Source organism: Bubalus kerabau, chromosome 9, assembly GCF_029407905.1.
Source record: "Bubalus kerabau isolate K-KA32 ecotype Philippines breed swamp buffalo chromosome 9, PCC_UOA_SB_1v2, whole genome shotgun sequence".
NCBI lineage: Eukaryota > Metazoa > Chordata > Mammalia > Artiodactyla > Bovidae > Bubalus > Bubalus kerabau.
Window position 1 is genome coordinate 89,012,129 of NC_073632.1, and position 20,320 is coordinate 89,032,448.

The 20,320-nt window shown below is 36.0% G+C and overlaps 1 protein-coding gene across 1 annotated transcript in view; it reads left to right on the plus strand.

Moving 5' to 3' along the window:
• PEX3 (peroxisomal biogenesis factor 3) overlaps positions 1-15,903 on the plus strand; it is a 33,186-nt gene extending 17,283 nt beyond the window's left edge. Inside the window, exons 4-12 of the mRNA XM_055535816.1 lie at positions 3,266-3,309; positions 4,705-4,829; positions 5,104-5,170; positions 5,278-5,332; positions 5,883-6,051; positions 7,719-7,789; positions 9,823-9,945; positions 11,777-11,873; positions 14,658-15,903. Coding sequence (XP_055391791.1) covers positions 3,266-3,309; positions 4,705-4,829; positions 5,104-5,170; positions 5,278-5,332; positions 5,883-6,051; positions 7,719-7,789; positions 9,823-9,945; positions 11,777-11,873; positions 14,658-14,741 — 835 coding nt within the window. The 3' untranslated portion in view covers positions 14,742-15,903. The remainder of the gene's footprint in view (positions 1-3,265; positions 3,310-4,704; positions 4,830-5,103; positions 5,171-5,277; positions 5,333-5,882; positions 6,052-7,718; positions 7,790-9,822; positions 9,946-11,776; positions 11,874-14,657) is intronic.
• Positions 15,904-20,320: the final 4,417 nt, after the last annotated feature.

Consider the following 20,320-nt stretch of genomic DNA (forward strand, 5'->3'; position numbering starts at 1 on the left):
CTGTTGTTCCATGTCCAGTTCTAACTGTTGCTTCCTGACCTGCATACAGATTTCTCAAGAGGCAGGTTAGGTGGTCTGGTATTCCCATCTCTTGAAGAATTTTCCACAGTTTCTTGTGATCCACACAGTCAAAGGCTTTGGCATAGTCACTAAAGCAGAAATAGATGTTTTTCTGGAACTCTCTTGCTTTTTCCATGATCCAGCGGATGTTGGCAATTTGATCTCTGGTTCCTCTTCCTTTTCTAAACCCAGCTTGAACATCAGGAAGTTCACGGTTCACGTATTGCTGAAGCCTGGCTTGGAGAATTTTGAGCATTACTTTACTAGCATGTGAGATGAGTGCAATTGTGTGGTAGTTTGAGCATTCTTTGGCATTGCGTTTCTTTGAGGTTGGAATGAAAACTGACCTTTTCCAGTCCTGTGGCCACTGCTGAGTTTTCCAAATTTGCTGGCATATTGAGTGCAGCACTTTCACAGCATCATCTTTCAGGATTTGAAATAACTCAACTGGAATTCCATCACCTCCACTAGCTTTGTTTGTAGTGATGCTTTCTAAGGCCCACTTGACTTCACATTCCAGGATGTCTGGCTCTAGGTGAGTGATCACACTATCGTGATTATCTGTGTCATGAAGATCTTTTTTGTACAGTTCTTCTGTGTATTCTTGCCACCTCTTCTTGATATCTTCTGCTTAGATCTGATAGATAGAGTGTCTGATGAACTATGGAATGAGGTTGGTGACATTGTACAAGACCATCCCCATGGAAAAGAAATGCAAAAAAGCAAAATGGCTGTCTGGGGAGGCCTTACAAATAGCTGTGAAAAGAAGAGAAGCAAAAAGCAAAGGAGAAAAGGAAAGATATAAGCATCTGAATGCAGAGTTCCAAAGAATAGCAAAAAGAGATAAGAAAGCCTTCCTCAGCGATCAGTGCAAAGAAATAGAGGAAAACAACAGAATGGGAAAGACTAGAGATCTCTTTCATGCCTTTCCATAGCCAACTGCTATTGAGTACTTCCTGTATTAAAATTTTGGAACTGCTATTTTCTTACTTCATTTAGAATTTCGGTAAGAATCACTTTGAGATTTATCTTAGGCAACATTCAAGAGATGTGATTTAACTGCATTAAAATACCTAATCCCTGAATTATGGTTGATTCCCAGTTTAATATGGGACTAAAATATGGTATTCCACAACAAGGCTTGAGCAGTAGCTAAGGCTGCAGTAGGGCCCTGGTAGGATTTTCTCCATGTAGCTGTCATACTTGTGCCATCTAGTAAAAGGTTATCTGAAGCTCTGCAGTCCCTCCAGTGGCAAAGAAAGATAAGAAACTAGTAATATCCCACAGTGGTAATGGTAGTTCAACTTCTTATTGAAATGTAAATTTATGTCTGATAATAATAATAAAGAATATGGATTGTGTTTTTGTCATTTTTTAATTTAATTTTTCTTGAAATTTATTTTTATTGTATTTTACAAAAGTGTTCATCTGTGACAGATTGGAAATATGTGAACAAAAAAACTGGTTCTACCACGAAGGTGATTTGAACAGCAGTGAACTCCATCCACATAGTACAGTGGAGTACTATGCTGTGGTTTAAAAAAAAAAAATGATGGCTGTTATCTATATACTATTATGGAATGATCTCCAGGCTATATTGTTGTAAGTTTTAAAAAGTTAAAGGAAAGATGTATATAGTATGCTACCATTTGTCTAAAGGGGCAGATATGAATATATATATATATATATATATATATATATATATATATATATATATATATATTTGCCTATATAAAGAAAAACAATACAAAGTTAAAGGATATTTTTAATAGTTGCCTGTGAAGAAGGAAACAAAAGTGAACAGAAACAGACTTCTTTGAATATCCTGTGTTGTAAAGTCATCAGGGAATATAAATACAAATATTTATAAATATGTAAATATTTATATGTTTAGTGTTTGAAAAGCAATGTAAGTGATAGTAAATTAAATGAAATAACCTAAATGTGTATCTAGTTGGTGTCGTAAGCACAAAAACAGAAACTGTGCTGTACCTGCGTGCTTAGTCATGTCCAACTCTTTGTGATCCTGCCAGGCTCCTCTGTCCATGGGGTTTTCCAGGCAAGAATACTGGAGCGGATTGCCATTTCCTTCACCAGGGGATCTTCCCGATCCAGGGATCAAACCCATGTCTCCTGTGTCTTCTGTATTGCAGGCAGATTCTTTACCCACCGAGTCATCAGGGAAGCCCAACAGAAACTATGCCAAGTGACTTTAAAACAGAAATTTGACTGTGTATTTTTAGTGGGATATATACTCTTAGAGCATACAGAATTGAAAAAACAAAAACCTTAAACTCTTTTTTCAGTATTGCTATTCTGAGACTGTTGTCCACAGAGTGAGGGATGAAGCAAATTGTAATTATATTGGTTTCACTGATTTCTAGTGCAGGCAGAAAGAAATACAGATATAAGATTAATGAGATTGTTAACAAAAGTGATCCTAATTTTGAATTAGAAGTATAAATATGAATTCATGATGTACTTTATCTCTTTAATATATGTACAATAAATAAACAAATACACACATATAGTGTACTAGCTGAGTTTTCTGAACCAGGACTCTCAGAGAAATGGATGATTTCAGGCTTGCAGCAAAAATTGAACAAAATGAACTCAGACACCTTTTGTGTCCGAAAGCAAGGAAGCTGTCAAAGACTAAAGGGTTCATTTCAGAAGAACTTAGGAAGTAACCTGGATAGCCCCACAATGGTCAAAGATGGGCAGTTTGAAAATCAATAAGGGTAATAACTACAGTGGGTAGAAACACATCAAATATACATTTAAATGCCTGTGTTTGTAATGATATTTTTAAAAAAATACTTACCATTGAAGGATTATAGACCTACTTCATTATTTGTAAAATAGTAAATAAGGGAAAGATAAATATTATTCCTGCTTTTCCTGTATGATTTTATAGTACACATATGCATATGCTCAGGAGGAGGAGAAAGATGGGAAGGACATACACAGGTGATGGTGATGGTGGTCGTTTAGTCGCTAAGTCCTGCCTCTGACTTTTATGAAAATGGGTGTTATCATCAGTTACTGAAATTATAGTCATTTTCCAGTATAGCTTATGGGCTTTGCTTGTCCAGTTATAGTTATCTTGTGATAAAATATAATTAAATATTGAACTGCAAAGTTCAAAGTTTTCTATTAAATTATCTAGATTATTATTTTCATATTTTCTGATATTTTTCTTTAGGCCTTCAAACAAGCTAGAAATATGGGAGGATCTGAAGATAATAAGTAAGCCTACATATTTCAAGGCATAGCCTTAAAATATTTTTAATGGGAAATTGTTGTATTCTATTATGTGGGTGACTCTTCTTTACCTACCACATGGAGTTGTCATCAGGATTAAATAATTCTCATGAAGCAAGTAGATTGATGTCTACTGGTCATAGAAACTACTTAGTAATGTTAGTGGTGGTGGTGGTATTATTGTTATAATAATACATAAACCTATCCTAGACTACATATGTGTATATTAGGTACTGATAGCTACAATAAAAGAAGTTTTTACTCCAACCTAAATAGTAATTTTACTTTGATATTGTATGCAAACTTTGATTAGTGATAAAAATTTCAAACAAAAAGCTTCCCTAGGACAGACAGATATATATATCTCCATGTCTCAGAACTTCATACTCATCATTCTTGTGTTTTCCTAACTGAATCATGCTTGTTGTTTAGTCACTAAGTCATGTCTGACTCTTTGCAACCCCATGGACTATACCTTCCCAGGCTCCTCTGTCCATGGAATTTCCCAGGCAAGAATGCTGGAGTGGGTTGCCATTTCCTTCTCCAGGGGATCTTCCCGACCCAGGGATTGAACCCGTGTCTGCTGCTTAGCAGGTGGATTCTTTACCACTGAGCCACCAGGGAAGCACAAATCATGCTTAAGCTTTGCCTGTTTGAAAATGAAATAAACCTGTGTAGTACCCTATATTTCCTTTCAAACTATTGTACTTTCTCATCTCCCTTGTGTAATACTAAAGCTTTCTATATTCTCTTTATTTTCTTCTGCACTCCCATTCACTCTCTGACACGCTTGGAGCCTGGTTTCCACTCCTGTATCTCCATCCAAGCAGATATCACAAGATCAGTAGTGTTGCTACATCCACTGGACATTTTCCTCCTCTCAGCAAGAGTCAACACCTTTCCCTTACCTCTGTTTTGAACAGTCTATCCTAAGCACCTGTGAAGACTGGTCTCTGTCTTTCTGTACCTTCCTCCATCCCTGTATGAGCTTATCCTTTGTCCTCTTTAACCTGCCAGTGACGGCTGGAGCTCTTCATGCTCAGCCCTCTTCTCTGATTCTGAACGAGCTCCCTGGACAGCTCAGAGTTCTGAGGCTACAACTGAGTGCTTCCCAGTCCTTTAACCTTTCACTGAACATATTGGTTATTATCTTTATTGATTACTGTTTCAATTAAGAGATCATTCCTAATTGACAATAAATATTTTGTAAGCAGATAAACTATGAAATATTTTGAATTGATACATTTTTGTACTTGAAATAATTATAAATGTATATTTTAAGTTGTCTCATGAAAAAATAACATAGGGATGGTTTGTGATTTTACACATTTGTTTGTGTTTTAATAATTAGTACCAAGAGGTTTTCTTTTCTCTGCAAAGGTTTCACAAGAAGTATCGTAGCTGTGTACAGTACTTGCATGCTGGTGGTTCTTTTGCGAGTCCAGTTAAACATAATTGGTGGATATATTTATTTGGATAATGCAGCAGTTGGCAAAAATGGCACCGTAAGTTTAATAGACTTAAATTGATACTGCCTTATCTTTCAAGAGATTCAAAATTTAACCAAATATTATTTATCATGATAATTTATATAGAATAATTATATTTCATGTGATTATAAACTGTAACCATTATTTTTCTTCATATTTTGAAGCTAGACTTTTTGTTATGTTGACGAGTAGTATTTCCTATTGTTCTAGGTCCTAGAATCTCAGCTTAAGTTATAATGAAAACATTATTTATTAATAATATTGAGTACCTTATGTCTATTTTGTACAGACAGTTCTTGCTCCCCCAGATGTCCAACAGCAATATTTATCAAGTATTCAGCACCTCCTTGGAGATGGTAAGATTCTTATTTATGACCTGTAAACTAATTCTAATTCATTCATTTGTATTATTGAGGAATTGAAGATGTAAACAAGGCTTTTACATTTATTTTTCTTTTTATAGGCCTGACAGAATTGATCACTGTCATTAAACAAGCTGTGCAGAAGATTTTAGGAAGGTAAGACATTTTGCTTTGGCTTTTCCTAACTTCCTGATTCTGATAAATAAAAGAAAAATTAACATAGTTCTAATGAAGCTAGTGACTTGACAAACGGTGGTCTGCAAAACTCTTTTAACCTAATACAGACACAGCCCTGGGGTATTACATTGTGGAATCTGTTTTCTTCATCAGTATCAACCTTTTGATACTAAGGGGAAAGCTTTACTGTTTCATTGTGTATTGATTGATTTCAAAACAAACCAAAAAATATTTGGGTCATGAGAAAAAAGACCTGCTTTTAAAAATCTGCCTCTGAGGCTTTTAACTCCTGTTCATACAGGCAGTGTCTTTAATCACAGTGGGAATTTTCTTGTGAAATCTGCAACAAGATTTCTCTTGGCCCCAAACCAGTGGCTGATTTCTTAATCTACTCTAATGATTTCATAGTCAGCAGTTTCAGGTTTGACTGGATGAAACAGGATCTCCGGTAGTAACCTGTTAGGAAAAGAGTATTAATAGGACGTGTTGTATAGTTTCACTTATCCCAGTTTCCTTTCTCTTTTTCTAGTGTTTCTCTTAAACATTCTTTGTCCCTTTTGGACTTGGAGCAAAAACTGAAAGAAATCAGAGATCTCGTTGAGCAGCATAAATCATCTTCTTGGATTAATAATGATGGATCCAAATCTTTATTATGCCATTATATGATGCCAGATGAAGAAACTCCATTAGCAGTTCAGGTGCTTAATTCAAAACTATTTAAGCAAACCAGTTACTCTCTGTTTTTAATGTTTTTTTCATTATGTCTTAAAATTTATATTTCTGAGTCTCTTGAAAGGTAAGTGATTGAAAGACATATATTTCAATAATTTAAATAAAACCTCACTAATTTAGAAAACAAACTATAAATGTGATTGATTTCTACTTAGAAAGCATTTTAGATATTCCACAAGATTTTATTGAATATTAGTTATGTGACAGACAGTATGATGTATGATTGGGATATAAAATGAATAAGCATGTTCAGTAAACCTGGGGAATTCAGAAGACAAATTGAGTTCCAGTGGCTAAAGCATATTTGTATGAGATCAAGTAACAGAAGAGAAAGCTGGTAGTTGGGGACAGTATCATAAAGAGCTTTGTATGCCAAGATAAAGGGTCTAAACTTCCAGTTCTAGACAAAGGTGAATTTTGACCAGGTCAGCACCACAATCATGTTTGCTTTTTAAGATAAATCAGTGATGACTGTCAGAGTGCACTGAAGGAGGTGGTAGTCATCCAGCTGGGGAACAAAGAAGGCCAGTTCCAACAGTAGCCATGGTGTTACCAGTTCTAACAGGTATCAGCCACATATACCCTGGTGTGTCCCGGACAGTTGTGATCTAAATTACTCATTGATTAAGAATAATCAAAATACCAAGGATGTTCTTGCCTAGAGAATCCCAGGGACGGGGAAGCCTGGTGGGCTGCCATCTATGGGGTTGCACAGAGTCGGACACGACTGAAGTGACTTAGCAGCAGCAGCACAGGTTATAGGCCTCTTTTAAAGTAATTGCTGCTTATTAACATGTAAGCAGATTGCATCCATTCTTTGCAGTTGAGAGAAGGATCTTTCTCACTTAACAACTGAAGAAGCCTCAGACTAAAGAGGCCCTTTGCCATACCTCAGCCTAAAGGCCCTGTTAGAACAAAGATTACCCTGTTTTTCATTGCCTGCCTTCCGCTCCCCTGGAGGCTCCAGAGATATAGATTGTAACCCATTTCAGAGAACCTCATGAACCCCTGCAGGATGGAAGCTAAACTGAATGAACAGAACAGAACTGTCAGAATTAACAAGAGAAACAGGAGAAAACTCACTTAAAAATTAGAATCTTGAGGAGATGCAATAATAGTATTCGTAAAGCTTTCTGGAATGATAAAGCAATTTCCACATTTTAAAAGTCAACAGTGGACTTAAAAAAGAAAATAATTCAAAAGAACAGGTAATGAGAGGGATGATGGACCAAATCTTACCTGAATTGAATTTAAACCTACAACTTAGATTGGAAGAACACATGGAGCCTTAGACTAAACTAAACTGATGAGAAAAGACACATGCATATCCTAATAAAATGCCTTAACAATAATAGAAAAAAATATCTCTGGCCTCTGCAACCTGGAAGACTAATTTTTCTTTGTTAATATGTCCTTCAGATAAATAAAGATCTTATAAAGATCCTATTGTGACTCAATGTTTTAAATGCTACTCATCTGTGCACATCAACCTGTATAGTTTCTTTGAGTTGAACATTTTTTTTATTGTTGATAGAACATAGACTTTTGAGATTTCCTGAACTCTTTGAGTTTGTTTCATCATAACCCTGTGCTAATATTTGAAACCCTGAAGTGTAGCATTTTAATTTCACAGGCCTGCGGACTTTCTCCTAGAGATGTTACCACTATTAAACTACTCAATGAAACTAGAGACATGTTGGAAAGGTATGTACACTGCATGTAACAGGAACATGTGCTTCTATTTTAAATGTACTCATGACTCTGTTATAGTTTTTCTTGAACAAATATTCAACATAATATTTTGTTAAAATTAAATTTTAAATATATTCCCCTGCTTTTAGTAGGATTTCCTACCTATACTCATGCTTGTCTTATTAGGTTAGGGAGGTAAGCAGAGATTTTTTTTCCAAGATACCCAGGATTGCCCCTACCTGTTTTCCTAGCCTAGAGATTCTGATATACTAGTTAAGGGACTGGAAGATAGTTAGCATTTATATTTTGAGGAAAGCTTTAAACGGTGATTCTTATATGCCCAGTATATTCTGGTATATGTTTAACAACCAGCCCTGTAAAGAAAAAAAAAAATGAAAACTAAAATTGTAGCCACAGCAGTGCTGACTCTGCCGACTCCCAACCTGATGTCACTCAGTGCTGACTTGGGAAGAGGTGCTCTTGCCAGCCAGAGCTAGCCAGCTCTAGCTAGTCCTCAGGTATACACACATGTGCACACGTGCTGTGTATGCACACACATACTCAGTTACGAGAACTACTTCCCCTAACCCTTTCAGGTTCGACTCTAATGTTACTAAATCTTTGATTGATAAAAATTCACATCTGCCTTCAATAGAGTATTAACTTTTAAAAATTACCCAGAAGACAGCCAGAATGTTACAAATGGGAAAAGCCCCAGATTATGTATTAGAAGAGGAGAGGAACTAGATTCAAGGTTGGCTCTGCTGTTTATCAGCTGGTCAACCTTGGCTGAGCCACTTACACTCTTTGAGGTAGTTTTATTATTGTGAAATCTTAGTGGTAATACCAGTTCATCTGCTTTATCTTAAGTGATTAAAATATCAGTTGTTTTTTTTTTAATTAAAGATAATTTAAGATCATTTTCTCTAGTTTTGTTTTCTGGGCAGATTATATCCTCCATTTATAATATTTTTTCATGATCTTGAAGAAAATCAGCAAATTTTTAGGTTAATTCAGCTATATCTGAATTCATCAAGTTCTAGTCCCTTGACTTTCTACAATATCAATCTCCACTTCTTTCTTCTTCAAATCACTTCATGAAACTCTAGAAGGCCATCAGTGTTCTTTTGTCAAATTCAGTCAACCTGTAATGTTCATCTTTCTTGACCTTTCTCTGATAATTAACACTGTTGATCAAGGTTTTCTTGAAATTCTTTCTCTTATGGCTGCCTTGACAGTCTCCCAATTTTTTCCCCAGTTCTCAGATCATTTCTTCTTAAGTTCCCTTATGCCTGTCTTTCCTTTAAATACTAATGTTTCCCAGGTATTTGTTCTTTTTTCATCCTCAACTGCCCCAAGCAATTTTATTTACTCCCATTACTTTACTGTTTGTATGTTAATAATTACCAAATTTATAGCCCTAGCTCCCCACTGCCATGTGTTGAATTGCGATTTCTACACATCAGAGACAGAACTAATCTGTTCAACTAGGCAGTTTCTAACTCTGATAGCATATATATTACTCTTCATATCAAAGAGGTTCTGTGAGGTAATAACATGATATAACAAAAAGAACTTGAACTTTAAGATCAGAAAGGCCTGGGTTCAAATTCTGCCTCCTATATTTACTAGTAACATACCTTAGGATAAATTTCTTTGTGCATCAAGTGTCTGGTTCCTCATCTGAACACATTAACAAAATATTCTGTCTCACTGGGATGATATGATAGACTTTCCTCTTTAAGAGTTTCCTCAAGAGAAGTAATGATTACTGATATTTATAAAAGTACCTTTATGAAGTACCACATAATGTAAGAAAATCCAGCAAAATGAGCAGATAGCCTCACTGCATGGCGTTACATAATTAGCCCTCCTTTTATGCTTAACTTTTAAGATTGACTCCTTGATATATTTTTATATTGTCTTAGTTTATAAATTTGTGACTAGAAATGGTGGTGGCTGTCAAAGGTAGCCACATAGTTACTAAATTTTTGCCCTTTTCCATTGAAAATCTAAAAAGTAATTTATCTTCTTGTTTTATGTAGTCCAGATTTTAGTACAGTTTTGAATACCTGTCTCAGCCGAGGATTCAGTAGACTGCTAGACAACATGGCTGAGTTCTTTCGACCTACTGAACAAGACCTGCAACATGGTAACTCCATGAATAGGTAAGAAGACATGTAAGAATGTTACCAGTCTAGTGACTATTCTGATAAAACAGTGCTTTTTGATATGTTTATTTTTTGTTCCAGGTAACAAAAAAAAAATCTCAGAGACAAATGTGAATGTTTATTTTTTCAACAAATTAAACTCTGTTAAGCCAATGACTCCTTCATTAGGAGGAGCTCTTTCAGTATTCAGTATTTAAATGTTTATTTCTTCTAAAATTTTGCCACTATACACAATTACTTAACTTGTGAAACTACTTTTCCATAGGCCAGTTTCAATTACTGAGGCTTTTTTAATTTAACGCTTTAGAATACAAAATTGTGAAAATGTTATTTACGTTTTAACGTTTTCTCTTACATTATTCCAGTACTATAAGCTATAATTGGCCTTCATAATTCAACCAGGCATTCTTGTTCTAGATTCCCATTTGATGAATTATCTCCTAGTTCTGTAGCCCTTTTTGTAGGATTAGGAATGTTTAGATAGTACAGATGATTTTAATCATGATTACTAAGTCATGGATTCACTCTGCCAAAAGATAGCTTATGATTTTATTATAATCCCAGCATGAGCACCTTAAATCTATTAGGATTTACACTGTTTTGCAGTTTTTTTGTATTAAATTCAGAAAATAATAGGTACTAAATCAATGTTAACTGACTGTAGACTTATCTGTTAAAATTAGGGATAACAGTAACTGATATGCAGTATGTATGTGCAATGCCTGCTTTAATTCTCAAATACATAGAGCAAGAGTTTATTTGCCCAGTTCTCTGGGACCACTCTTTATTATACAAAAAGGAATAATTTGCAGTTAACATTTGAGGATTTGGAATGCTTAGGGTCATAAAGTTTATTTTATGAAGCAATTTAAATGTCATCCTAAAATCTTTTAGCAATTCTTTAAATTCTCAAAAAAAATTCAGCCTCAGTAAGTTCTCTAAATTAAGGTGCTCCAGTCAACAAAATTTCACTACAATCTCTATCTACCAAAAGTATTAGTTACTTACTGAATAGTGATAAGAATTTTTATATAAAACAAATACTTGATCTTGTACACTAGAGAATTATAAAAATTATGTTGTAGTTGTATCAGCCATTTCAGTCTTTTCTTAATTCCTGTAGTACTCATGATCACTCCTGTAGGACTCAAGGGTTTACTATACTTAACTATTTGACATTGCTAGTAATTAAGAGAAATACAGACCAAAACTGTGAGATAATCATTTTTAGCTATCAGATATATGAAGAGTAAAGAATGCTTGATGTAGAAAGGAGTCATGATAGAGCAGGTATCCTCTCATACTGTTAGAGAAGCAGAGGGAATTTGGTAATATGCATTTTAAAGCTTAAAAGCATTCATACCCTTCAACTCAGTAATTTACTGTAAATACAAAGTTATTTATATTAAGGAAAATTAGGCAAAACTCAATGCCCAACCATAGGGAGCTGATGATATAAGTTGTCACAGCTAGAGGATGGATTACTATATAGTAATTGAAAAACAGACAGATACTTTGGAAGAACTTTTAATAAGATGGAAAGAGTGATTATAGCTTGTGAATAAAAATGCAAAACTGTTGCTGGGAGGTTATAGCTGGGTGTTAAAAACACCCAAAAAGTATAGATATGTATAAAAAAATTACTGGAAGAAATTAACTATGAAGTCAATTATAATTGTTATTTCTAGATGGTAAAATTATGTTTGGTCTTTATTTTCTTACTAAAATATTTCTGTAAGTACTTTTCTTTTCTTTTTCTTTTATAATTAAACATTAAATTCCTGTAAGATAATTTCAGAAAATAATTATTACTGTGATGATTTTTCAGTCTTTCCAGTGTCAGCCTGCCTTTAGCTAAGATAATTCCCATAATAAATGGACAGATCCATTCAGTTTGCAGTGAAACACCTAGTCATTTTGTTCAGGTAAGAGGAGAGCTTGGGTTATTATTAAAAACAGACTGTACTTTTGGTTATGGTCCTGTTTGTCTAACATAAAATTACATTTCTCTTCTATGATATTTGTTCAAAGAAACCAGAAACTTGAAGCCACATGTAGAGTATAGTAGAGTGCCCCATGACAGTATAATATCATGGCACTTTTATGAGGCTGGGAATACCTTTCTCCATGTTATAGTACAACACGTGTTAGACAGACTGCATTTTAGTCCAGATATATTCTAGTGGTCAGTTGAATTTACAGTGTTAATGTTTTGCATTAAGCTGTGCCTTGAGGCAAATCAGTGAACCAGTCCCTCAGATTTTGAGGAAAAATGAAACATTTTTGTAGGAAAGTAAAGCATTTAAATAGTTAATAAGTATAACTGTTAATAGTGCACCAATAATCTGTTCATTAAAAGCTCAGTAGGTTATTTAAATTTTTCACTTGTCTCCCTATAACTCCATCTCCTTTCTTAGGAAAGCATTTTATAATAGAATACATTGAATAAGACTGATTTTACTAAAAGAACAGCTTTGAATCCAAACTTTTTTTCCAAGTTATTTGCAAACTTGGAAACTGTATAACCAGCAATAAATCACTCACAATACACGTCAATTCCAAACTACTGCCATAATGTGCAGTGAGAAGAGAGAGACTCTAGGCCTAAGTGTAAAGATAGTATCTTCTCAATAATATTTATCTCAAATTAGAGTATCTCTCGTTTTCAGCTTGAGAACATGAAGAGCCATGAGGCTATGGGTTGTAATTCTTACTTTCTCTTGTATAGAGTCATTGGCTTGTCCTTCACATGTGACTTAATTTTAAGTTTAATTTTAGCTCAAAAATTTTTGAACACTTTTTAAAATATTTTTTCTTTTAATTTTTATGTGCATATTAGTGTAAGAAAAAAAATAGTTGTAACTTCTGGCATTTAAACCTTAACTTTACCTTTCTCCATTTTCATAAAAATCTCTGGCTTCATCAATAAGCTGTTCATCTTGATGAGTAGCATAATATATACACCAGGGCTTCCCTGATGGCTCAGATGGTAAAGAATCTGCCTGCAGTGCAAGAGACAAGTTCAATCCCTGGTTCAGGAAGATCCCTGGGAGAAGGGATAGGCTGCCCACTCCAGTATTCTTTGGCTTCCTTGGTGACTTGCCTGGTAAAGAATCTGCCTGCAATGTTGCAGACCTGGGTTCAATCCTGGGTTGGGAAGGTCCCCTAGAGGAAGGCATGGCTACCCACTCTAGTATTCTTGCTTGGAGAATTCCACAGACAGAGAAGGCTGGCAGGCCACAGTCTTTTGGATTGCAAAGAGTCAGACGTGACTGAATGACTAACACACACTTAAAACAACACCAGCTTTGGTGCTTAAAGAATTTACATACTATATTAAAGTCTATAATTGAGAATAAAAATAAAAGATACAAACATTATTGATACTAATGCTTAGTATTAATAAATTTTCTTAGTATCACTGGATGTAGTTTGTTTATATACTAGACCTTTAATTGACAAGACTTCCACCAATTTTTTATTTTTTATTTTTTAAATTTTATTTTATTTTTAAACTTTACAAAATTGTATTAGTTTTTTAAAATATGATTTCTGTGGGTTAAAGTACCATGTGGTATTCAGAGAATTTAACTATGAATTTGTGAGATGAAGACTTGCTAAGCTTACTTGGATTTTCTGATGCTTAAGAGAGAACATCATGGATAGGTTCACTTCCTGTTTCTCTGCTGCTCACTGGGCAGCATAAACCACATAATGGTTTCTGTTGCCAGGGATCCTTTCACTCTCTGGGGAAGCCTATGGACACCTCAGAATAATGCCTATAAGTGTATATTGTAAAATATGTAGGTTTTAATGAAAACCAACTGAATACAGTTTCAAAACACTTTTTAAAATGACGTTCATGTAACTTCCACAACTTACCTAGCATATGATATAAAAATGTCTGAATTGTGCTAAAGGCCAACTCACAGGTTCTCCTGTCAGTTTGTTGCTTACATACACAGCTGAAAGAAATGCTAGATTTCAGTTAAAGGTTAATGAAAAAAGATGTAATTTTTTCTTGATCTACACTGAAAGTGAAAGTGAAGTCGCTCAGTCATGTCCGACTGTGACATGCGGACTGTAGCACACCAGGCTCCTCAGTCTGTGGGATCCTCCAGGCAAGAATACTGGAGTGGGTTGCCATTTCCTTCTCCAGGGGATCTTCCCGACCCAGGGATTGACCCAGGTCTCCCACATTGCAGGCAGACACTTTAACCTCTGAGCCACCAGGGAAGTCAACATTAACAAATCCCATGAGAACCCCTGTTCTCAGGTATATATGTGTGGTTGGTTATGTGTGTGTGTATATATTGTTGTAATCATTTATTTAACAGATACTCATCCAGCATTTGACACACACACAGAAAGACTATTTTGGATCTTCTTAGTGTAAGGGGGAAAAGTTGTAAGTTGTGGCATTTATACTTTATCTTTGTCCATTTTCATAAAAGTCTCTGCCTTCATCAATAAGTGGTTCATCTTGACAAGCCACACTTGAATACTTATCATACCCACTGTCTCTCATACAAGAACTTAATAAATATCTCCAGGAATTTATTATAAAAGAAACTACTTTCATTAAATGGTTTTCTTTTTGACCTTAATGCCACAAAACTTTGAGCCAAATTTGTTGCATGATTGCAGAAATGAATTCAGATTATCTGTTCTTTTTACAGACTGTAATATTTTATTCTCATCTTTGCTAGGATCTGTTAATGATGGAGCAAGTGAAAGATTTTGCTGCTAATGTGTACGAGGCTTTTAGTACTCCTCAACAACTGGAGAAATGATTTTTTTTTTTCCTTCAAGAATAGCTACAATGGAATTCAGTTACTTTTTTTTAAAAATGCACCGAATAAATCAACTATATATAGGGTAATGATTTGTTACCATAATGTCTAATAAAAATATATTCTTAAAGTCTTCATAATAATAATAAAAAAAAGTCTTCATAAGAAAATAGATTTATTTGTCATCTTAATATATTTTTTTAAAGCCATCAACAGACTGGTTTTTGTGGGCATATCTTGAGTGTATACAGTGCAAATATCAGAATTGTTAATAGTTTGTTACATCATGGATATTAGTTCCAAGTCAAATAATGTAAATACTTTATACTTTGACATTAATACTGAGGTAAAATCTGTTTGGGAAGTAGATATAAAGTTTGGAAAAAATGCCATTTAATCTTAAAGTTCACCAGACTGCAGTATACAGGAGAGAATCAGACTTTTCTCCAGTTAATCTTCAAAGGGATAAATACTTTGTCTTAAATATACCTGATTGAGAACTTTCTTTTTTAATAGAAATCAGTTAATTTAACAACTAGGATTAGGACTTCCCTGGTAGTCCAGTGGTTAAGGCTCCATGCTCCCCCTGCGGGGGGCACAGGTTTAATCCCTGTTCCCTGGCCGGGGAATCTAAGATCCTGCATGCCATGCTAAGTCACTTCAGTCGTGTCCGACTCTGTGCGACCCCATAGACAGCAGCCCACCAGGCTCCCCCGTCCCTGGGATTCTCCAGGCAAGAACACCGGAGTGGGTTGCCATTTCCTTCTCCAATGCATGAAAGTGAAAAGTGAAAGTGAAGTCGCTCAATTGTGTCCGACTCTTAGCGACCCCATGGACTGCAGCCCAACAGGCTCCTCTGTCCGTGGGATTTTCCAGGCAAGAATACTGGAGTGGGGTGCCACTGCCTTCTCCGCCTGCATGCCATAGCATGGCCAGAAATAAGAAGGAACAACTATGATCAGCAATTTTTTTCTTTACTGTTGTTAACAGTCCTTAGGAAACTACATACTGATTTAGAGGTGGACATTGTGTTGATGCTGTTTACTCAGCTGTTATTAACTACTGTACATAGTTTCATTTATTTGTATGTAAATAATTATAACTTACTTTGTATTGATTTTGAGCACAGTGAATCTTATTACAATAAAATATTTTAGTAAAATATGGTTTTATTGATTTAATACTTTAAAGCTATTATATGTCTCATAGCATTTTTGCTGTTTTTTGGAGATTACACTGGTTTTCAAGTTTCATTTTTCTAACAAGCAATCGATGCTTTAACTTACTTGTTTAAAAAACAACATTTCCTGCCAAACAGAAATAATTCATTGTTCTAGTATATATGTAGTTCTTTGTATGGGTAACTAGGACAGAGAGAAATGAATTGTATCATCATTATATTAAATATGTTTTCAGTAGCATCATTTATGTTGTTTTATGTTCCTTCAGCATATAACATATAGCTAAACAGGAGAAGGTAGAAAATGAATTGTAATGTCTCTTCTAAGGCCAGGTTAGGCCTGAAGCCAACTGCTAGGCAATCTATGCCTAGAATATATTAAAAAAAAAAAAAAAAAAGACAAAAGCAGATGTCAAAGTAAAGAGAACACATACTTCTTTTCAAAATTTGTCAGAATATAATGATGTAATTTCAAATCCTAAAAGATGATGCTGTGAAAATGCCGCATTCAATATGCCAGCACATTTGGAAAACTCAGCAGTGGCCACAGGACTGGAAACGGTCAGTTTTCATTCCAATCCCAAAGAAAGGTAATGCCAAAGAATGCCCAAACTACTGCACAATTGCACTTATCTCACACGCCAGTAATGCTCAAAATTCTCCAAGCCAGGCTTCCGCAATATGTGAACCGTGAACTTCAGATGTTCAAGCTGGTTTTAGAAAAGGCAGAGGAACCAGAGATCAAATTGCCAACATATGCTGGATCATGGAAAAAGCAAGAGAGTTCCAGAAAAACATCTATTTCTGCTTTATTGACTATGCCAAAGCCTTTGACTGTGTGGATCACAAGAAACTGTGGAAAATTCTTCAAGAGATGGGAATACCAGACCACCTGACCTGCCTCTTGAGAAACCTATATACAGGTCAGGAAGCAACAGTTAGAACTGGACATGGAACAACAGACTGGTTCCAAATAGGAAAAGGAGTACGTCAAGGCTGTATATTGTCACCCTGCTTATTTAACTTATATACAGAGTACATCATGAGAAACGCTGGGCTGGAGGAAGCACAAGCTGGAATCAAGATTGCCGGGAGAAATATCAATAACCTCAGATATGCAGATGACACCACCCTTATGGCAGAAAGTGAAGAAGAACTAAAGAGCCTCTGGATGAAAGTGAAAGAGGAGAGTGAAAAAGTTGGCTTAAAGCTCAATGTTCGGAAAACTACGATCATGGCATCTGGTCCCATCACTTCATGGCAAATAGATGGGAAAACAGTGGCTGACTTTATTTTTCTGGGCTCCAAAATCACTGTGGATGGTGATTGCAGCCATGAAATTAAAAGACGCTTGCTCCTTGGAAGGAAAGTTATGACCAACCTAGATAGCATATTCAAAAGCAGAGACATTACTTTGCCAACAAAGATCTGTCTAGTCAAGGCTATGGTTTTTCCAGTAGTCATGTATTGATGTGAGAGTTGGACTATAAAGAAAGCTGAGCACCAAAGAATGGATGCTTTTGAACTATGGTGTTGGAGAAGACTCTTGAGAGTCCCCTGAACTGCAAGGAGATCCAACCAGTCCATCCTAAAGGAGATCAGTCCTGGGTGTTCATTGGAAAGATTGATGTTGAAATTGAAACTCCAGTACTTTGGCCACCGGATGCAGAGAGCTGACTCATTTGAAAAGACCCTGATGCTGGGAAAGATTGAGGGCCAGAGGAGAAGGGGACAACAGAAGATGAGATGGTTGGATGGCATCTCCAACACAATGGACATGGGTTTGGGTGGACTCTGGGAGTTGGTGATGGACAGGGAGGCCTGGCGTGCTGCGGTTCATGGGGTCACAAAGAGTTGGACACTACTGAGCGACTGAACTGAACTGAAAGTAGAGAGAACACAAACTTCTTTTCAAAATTTGTCAGAATATAATGATGTAATAGGATGGCGGAAAACTGTATTTTGGAAAATGAGTGAATGTGAGTGTAATAGAGCATGCATCTCTTCCAGCAAAATTAACCCAGGATTTCATACAGGGAAATTTTGAGACTGAACAGGTGTGACTTTGTAAGGATAGATTGCTGATCATCAGAAAATTATCACCTGGAATCATCTGCATCTGTAGAGTTGTGGCAGTTGTAGAGATGACAAGGTAAAAAACCACATGTATTTGAAGCTAACTGGCCTTAGACATTACAAATTTGTGTTCTAATTGAACAGTAGGAGCCCTTTTATCTGGACCCCTTAGTTGTTTGGTTAATCCAAAAAGTCTTTTAAAGCAGGATATCATTTTTAAAATAACACATATATTCTTAGATATTTTAACTTAAAGCACGAGTCGTCTTTATTTGCCAGTTATTTAATGATGTACCCAGGTCCTTTCTGCCTTCCCATTGTAGGTATGCTTATAAGCGTTCTCTGACTTGTCTTACACAAATCCTATGTGTTACGTTATATAGTTGTACACTGGTACAGAATACCTGTGGATTTTTAGTACATTTCTGGCCAGTCTTTTACAACTGTTTTACCAATAATTAACCAATACATTTAAATTGGGGATGGGGAAAGCAACACACTTCCATCTAGCTTTTCCAAAGTATTCAACTTGGTTTTCACAGAAACTACAACTCTTCACACTCATTTCATCTGCTTATATAACATGATAAAAACATAAATTTATCATAAATTAGCAAAGATAGTCAGTTTGGTGACTGTGTTAGTTTCCTAGAATTGCTGTAATAAATTACCACTAACTGTGTGGCTTAAAACTACAGAAATTTATTCTCTTACCATTCTAGTGCTCAGCAGGGCCATGTACCCTCTGCACACTCCAAGGAAGAATCCTTCCAACCTTCCTTGACTCTTCTTGCTTCTGATGGCCCCACATATTCCTTGACTTTCAGCCTCATAACTCCAGTCTCTGCCTGTCTTCATGTGGTCATCTACATATTTGTGACTCCACATCCACTATGATCTTACCTCAGAACTTACCTTAATTCTTAATTGCATGTGCAAAAACACTGATTCTAAGTAAGATCACATTCTGAGCTTTTGAGTGAAAGTGAAGGTCACTTAGTTGTATCCAACTCTTTGTGACCTCATGGACTATACAGTCCATGGAATTCTCCAGGCTAGAATACTGGAGTGGGTAGCCTTTCACTTCTCCAGGGGATCTTCCCAACCCAGGGATTGAACCCAGGTCTCCCACATTGCAGGCAGATTCTTTACCAGATAAGCCACAGGGGAAGCCCAAGAAAACTGGAGTGGGCCACCTATCCCTTCTCCAGCAGATCTTCCCAAGCCAGGAGTCAAACCAGGGTCTCCTGCATTGCAGGTGGATTCTTTACCAACTGAGCTATCAGAGAAGCCTTCTGAGTAGTTTTTGAGAGCTTTTGAGTAGGTATGATTTATTGGGGAGTACTATTCAACCCACCGCAGTAACAAACTCAGCTAACTGGTGGTAAACATATCCTGTGACATGGGCTTTTCTGGTGGCTCAAATGGTAAAGAATCGCCTGCAATGCAGGAGACCCAGGTTCAACCCCTGAGTCGGGAAGATCCCCTGGAGAAGGAATTGGCAACTCAGTCCAGTATTCTTACCTGGAGAATTCCATGGACAGAGGAGCCTGGTGAGTTACAGTTCATGGAATCGCAGAGAGTCAGACACAGCTAAGCCACTTTCACTTTTCACTTTCAAATTGATTGCAGCAAGTGGAAACCAAGGTGAAGCATGTACTAGACAGAAGCCTGCTAACTGAAAGCCTGCATCTTGCCCAGGTGTCAATTAGTATTCTTTTCCAAGAAAATGGAGAGCATCCGTTACTCTAGTGAGTTGGTTAAATGGAGATTACTTAAAACAATTATACTTTCTCCTTCAAACTTGTATAAATATGTTTGTTACTGTGTATATAAAAAAATTCGATATGAACAATTATTTGTTTGCAAGTTAGGAAGGTTTTTATCTGACCCAGTCTTTAACCTACAAAATAAAAAATGAACAGCAAGCAAAGTATGTGTCTTGTTTTCTGTTGCCCTAATTCACATTTATTTGATTAGTCTGAACTTTTAAAGTAATTGTGTTGTTTCAATATGGCACTCATAAGAAAATGAGATAAAATCTTATTAAAGTGATATCAAGTCTAACAATCTAGTTTTGCTTGCCTTCAGTATTTCTCTCATTATTAAAGAAAAATCCAATGTTACTGAAATTTAAAACAAGTCAATTTTTTGCCTATATAATAACTCTGGGAAAAGAATCAGTTGTGGGGGATAAGAACTGTCAGGCGAGTGTATGCTCCTCGGTTCTGTCTCGTCACAACAAAGATTTGGAGTGATGGATATTAAAGCCAAATACTGCATCTTGCCCAGGTGTCACAGCTCTCGGGTCTTGGACAGACCG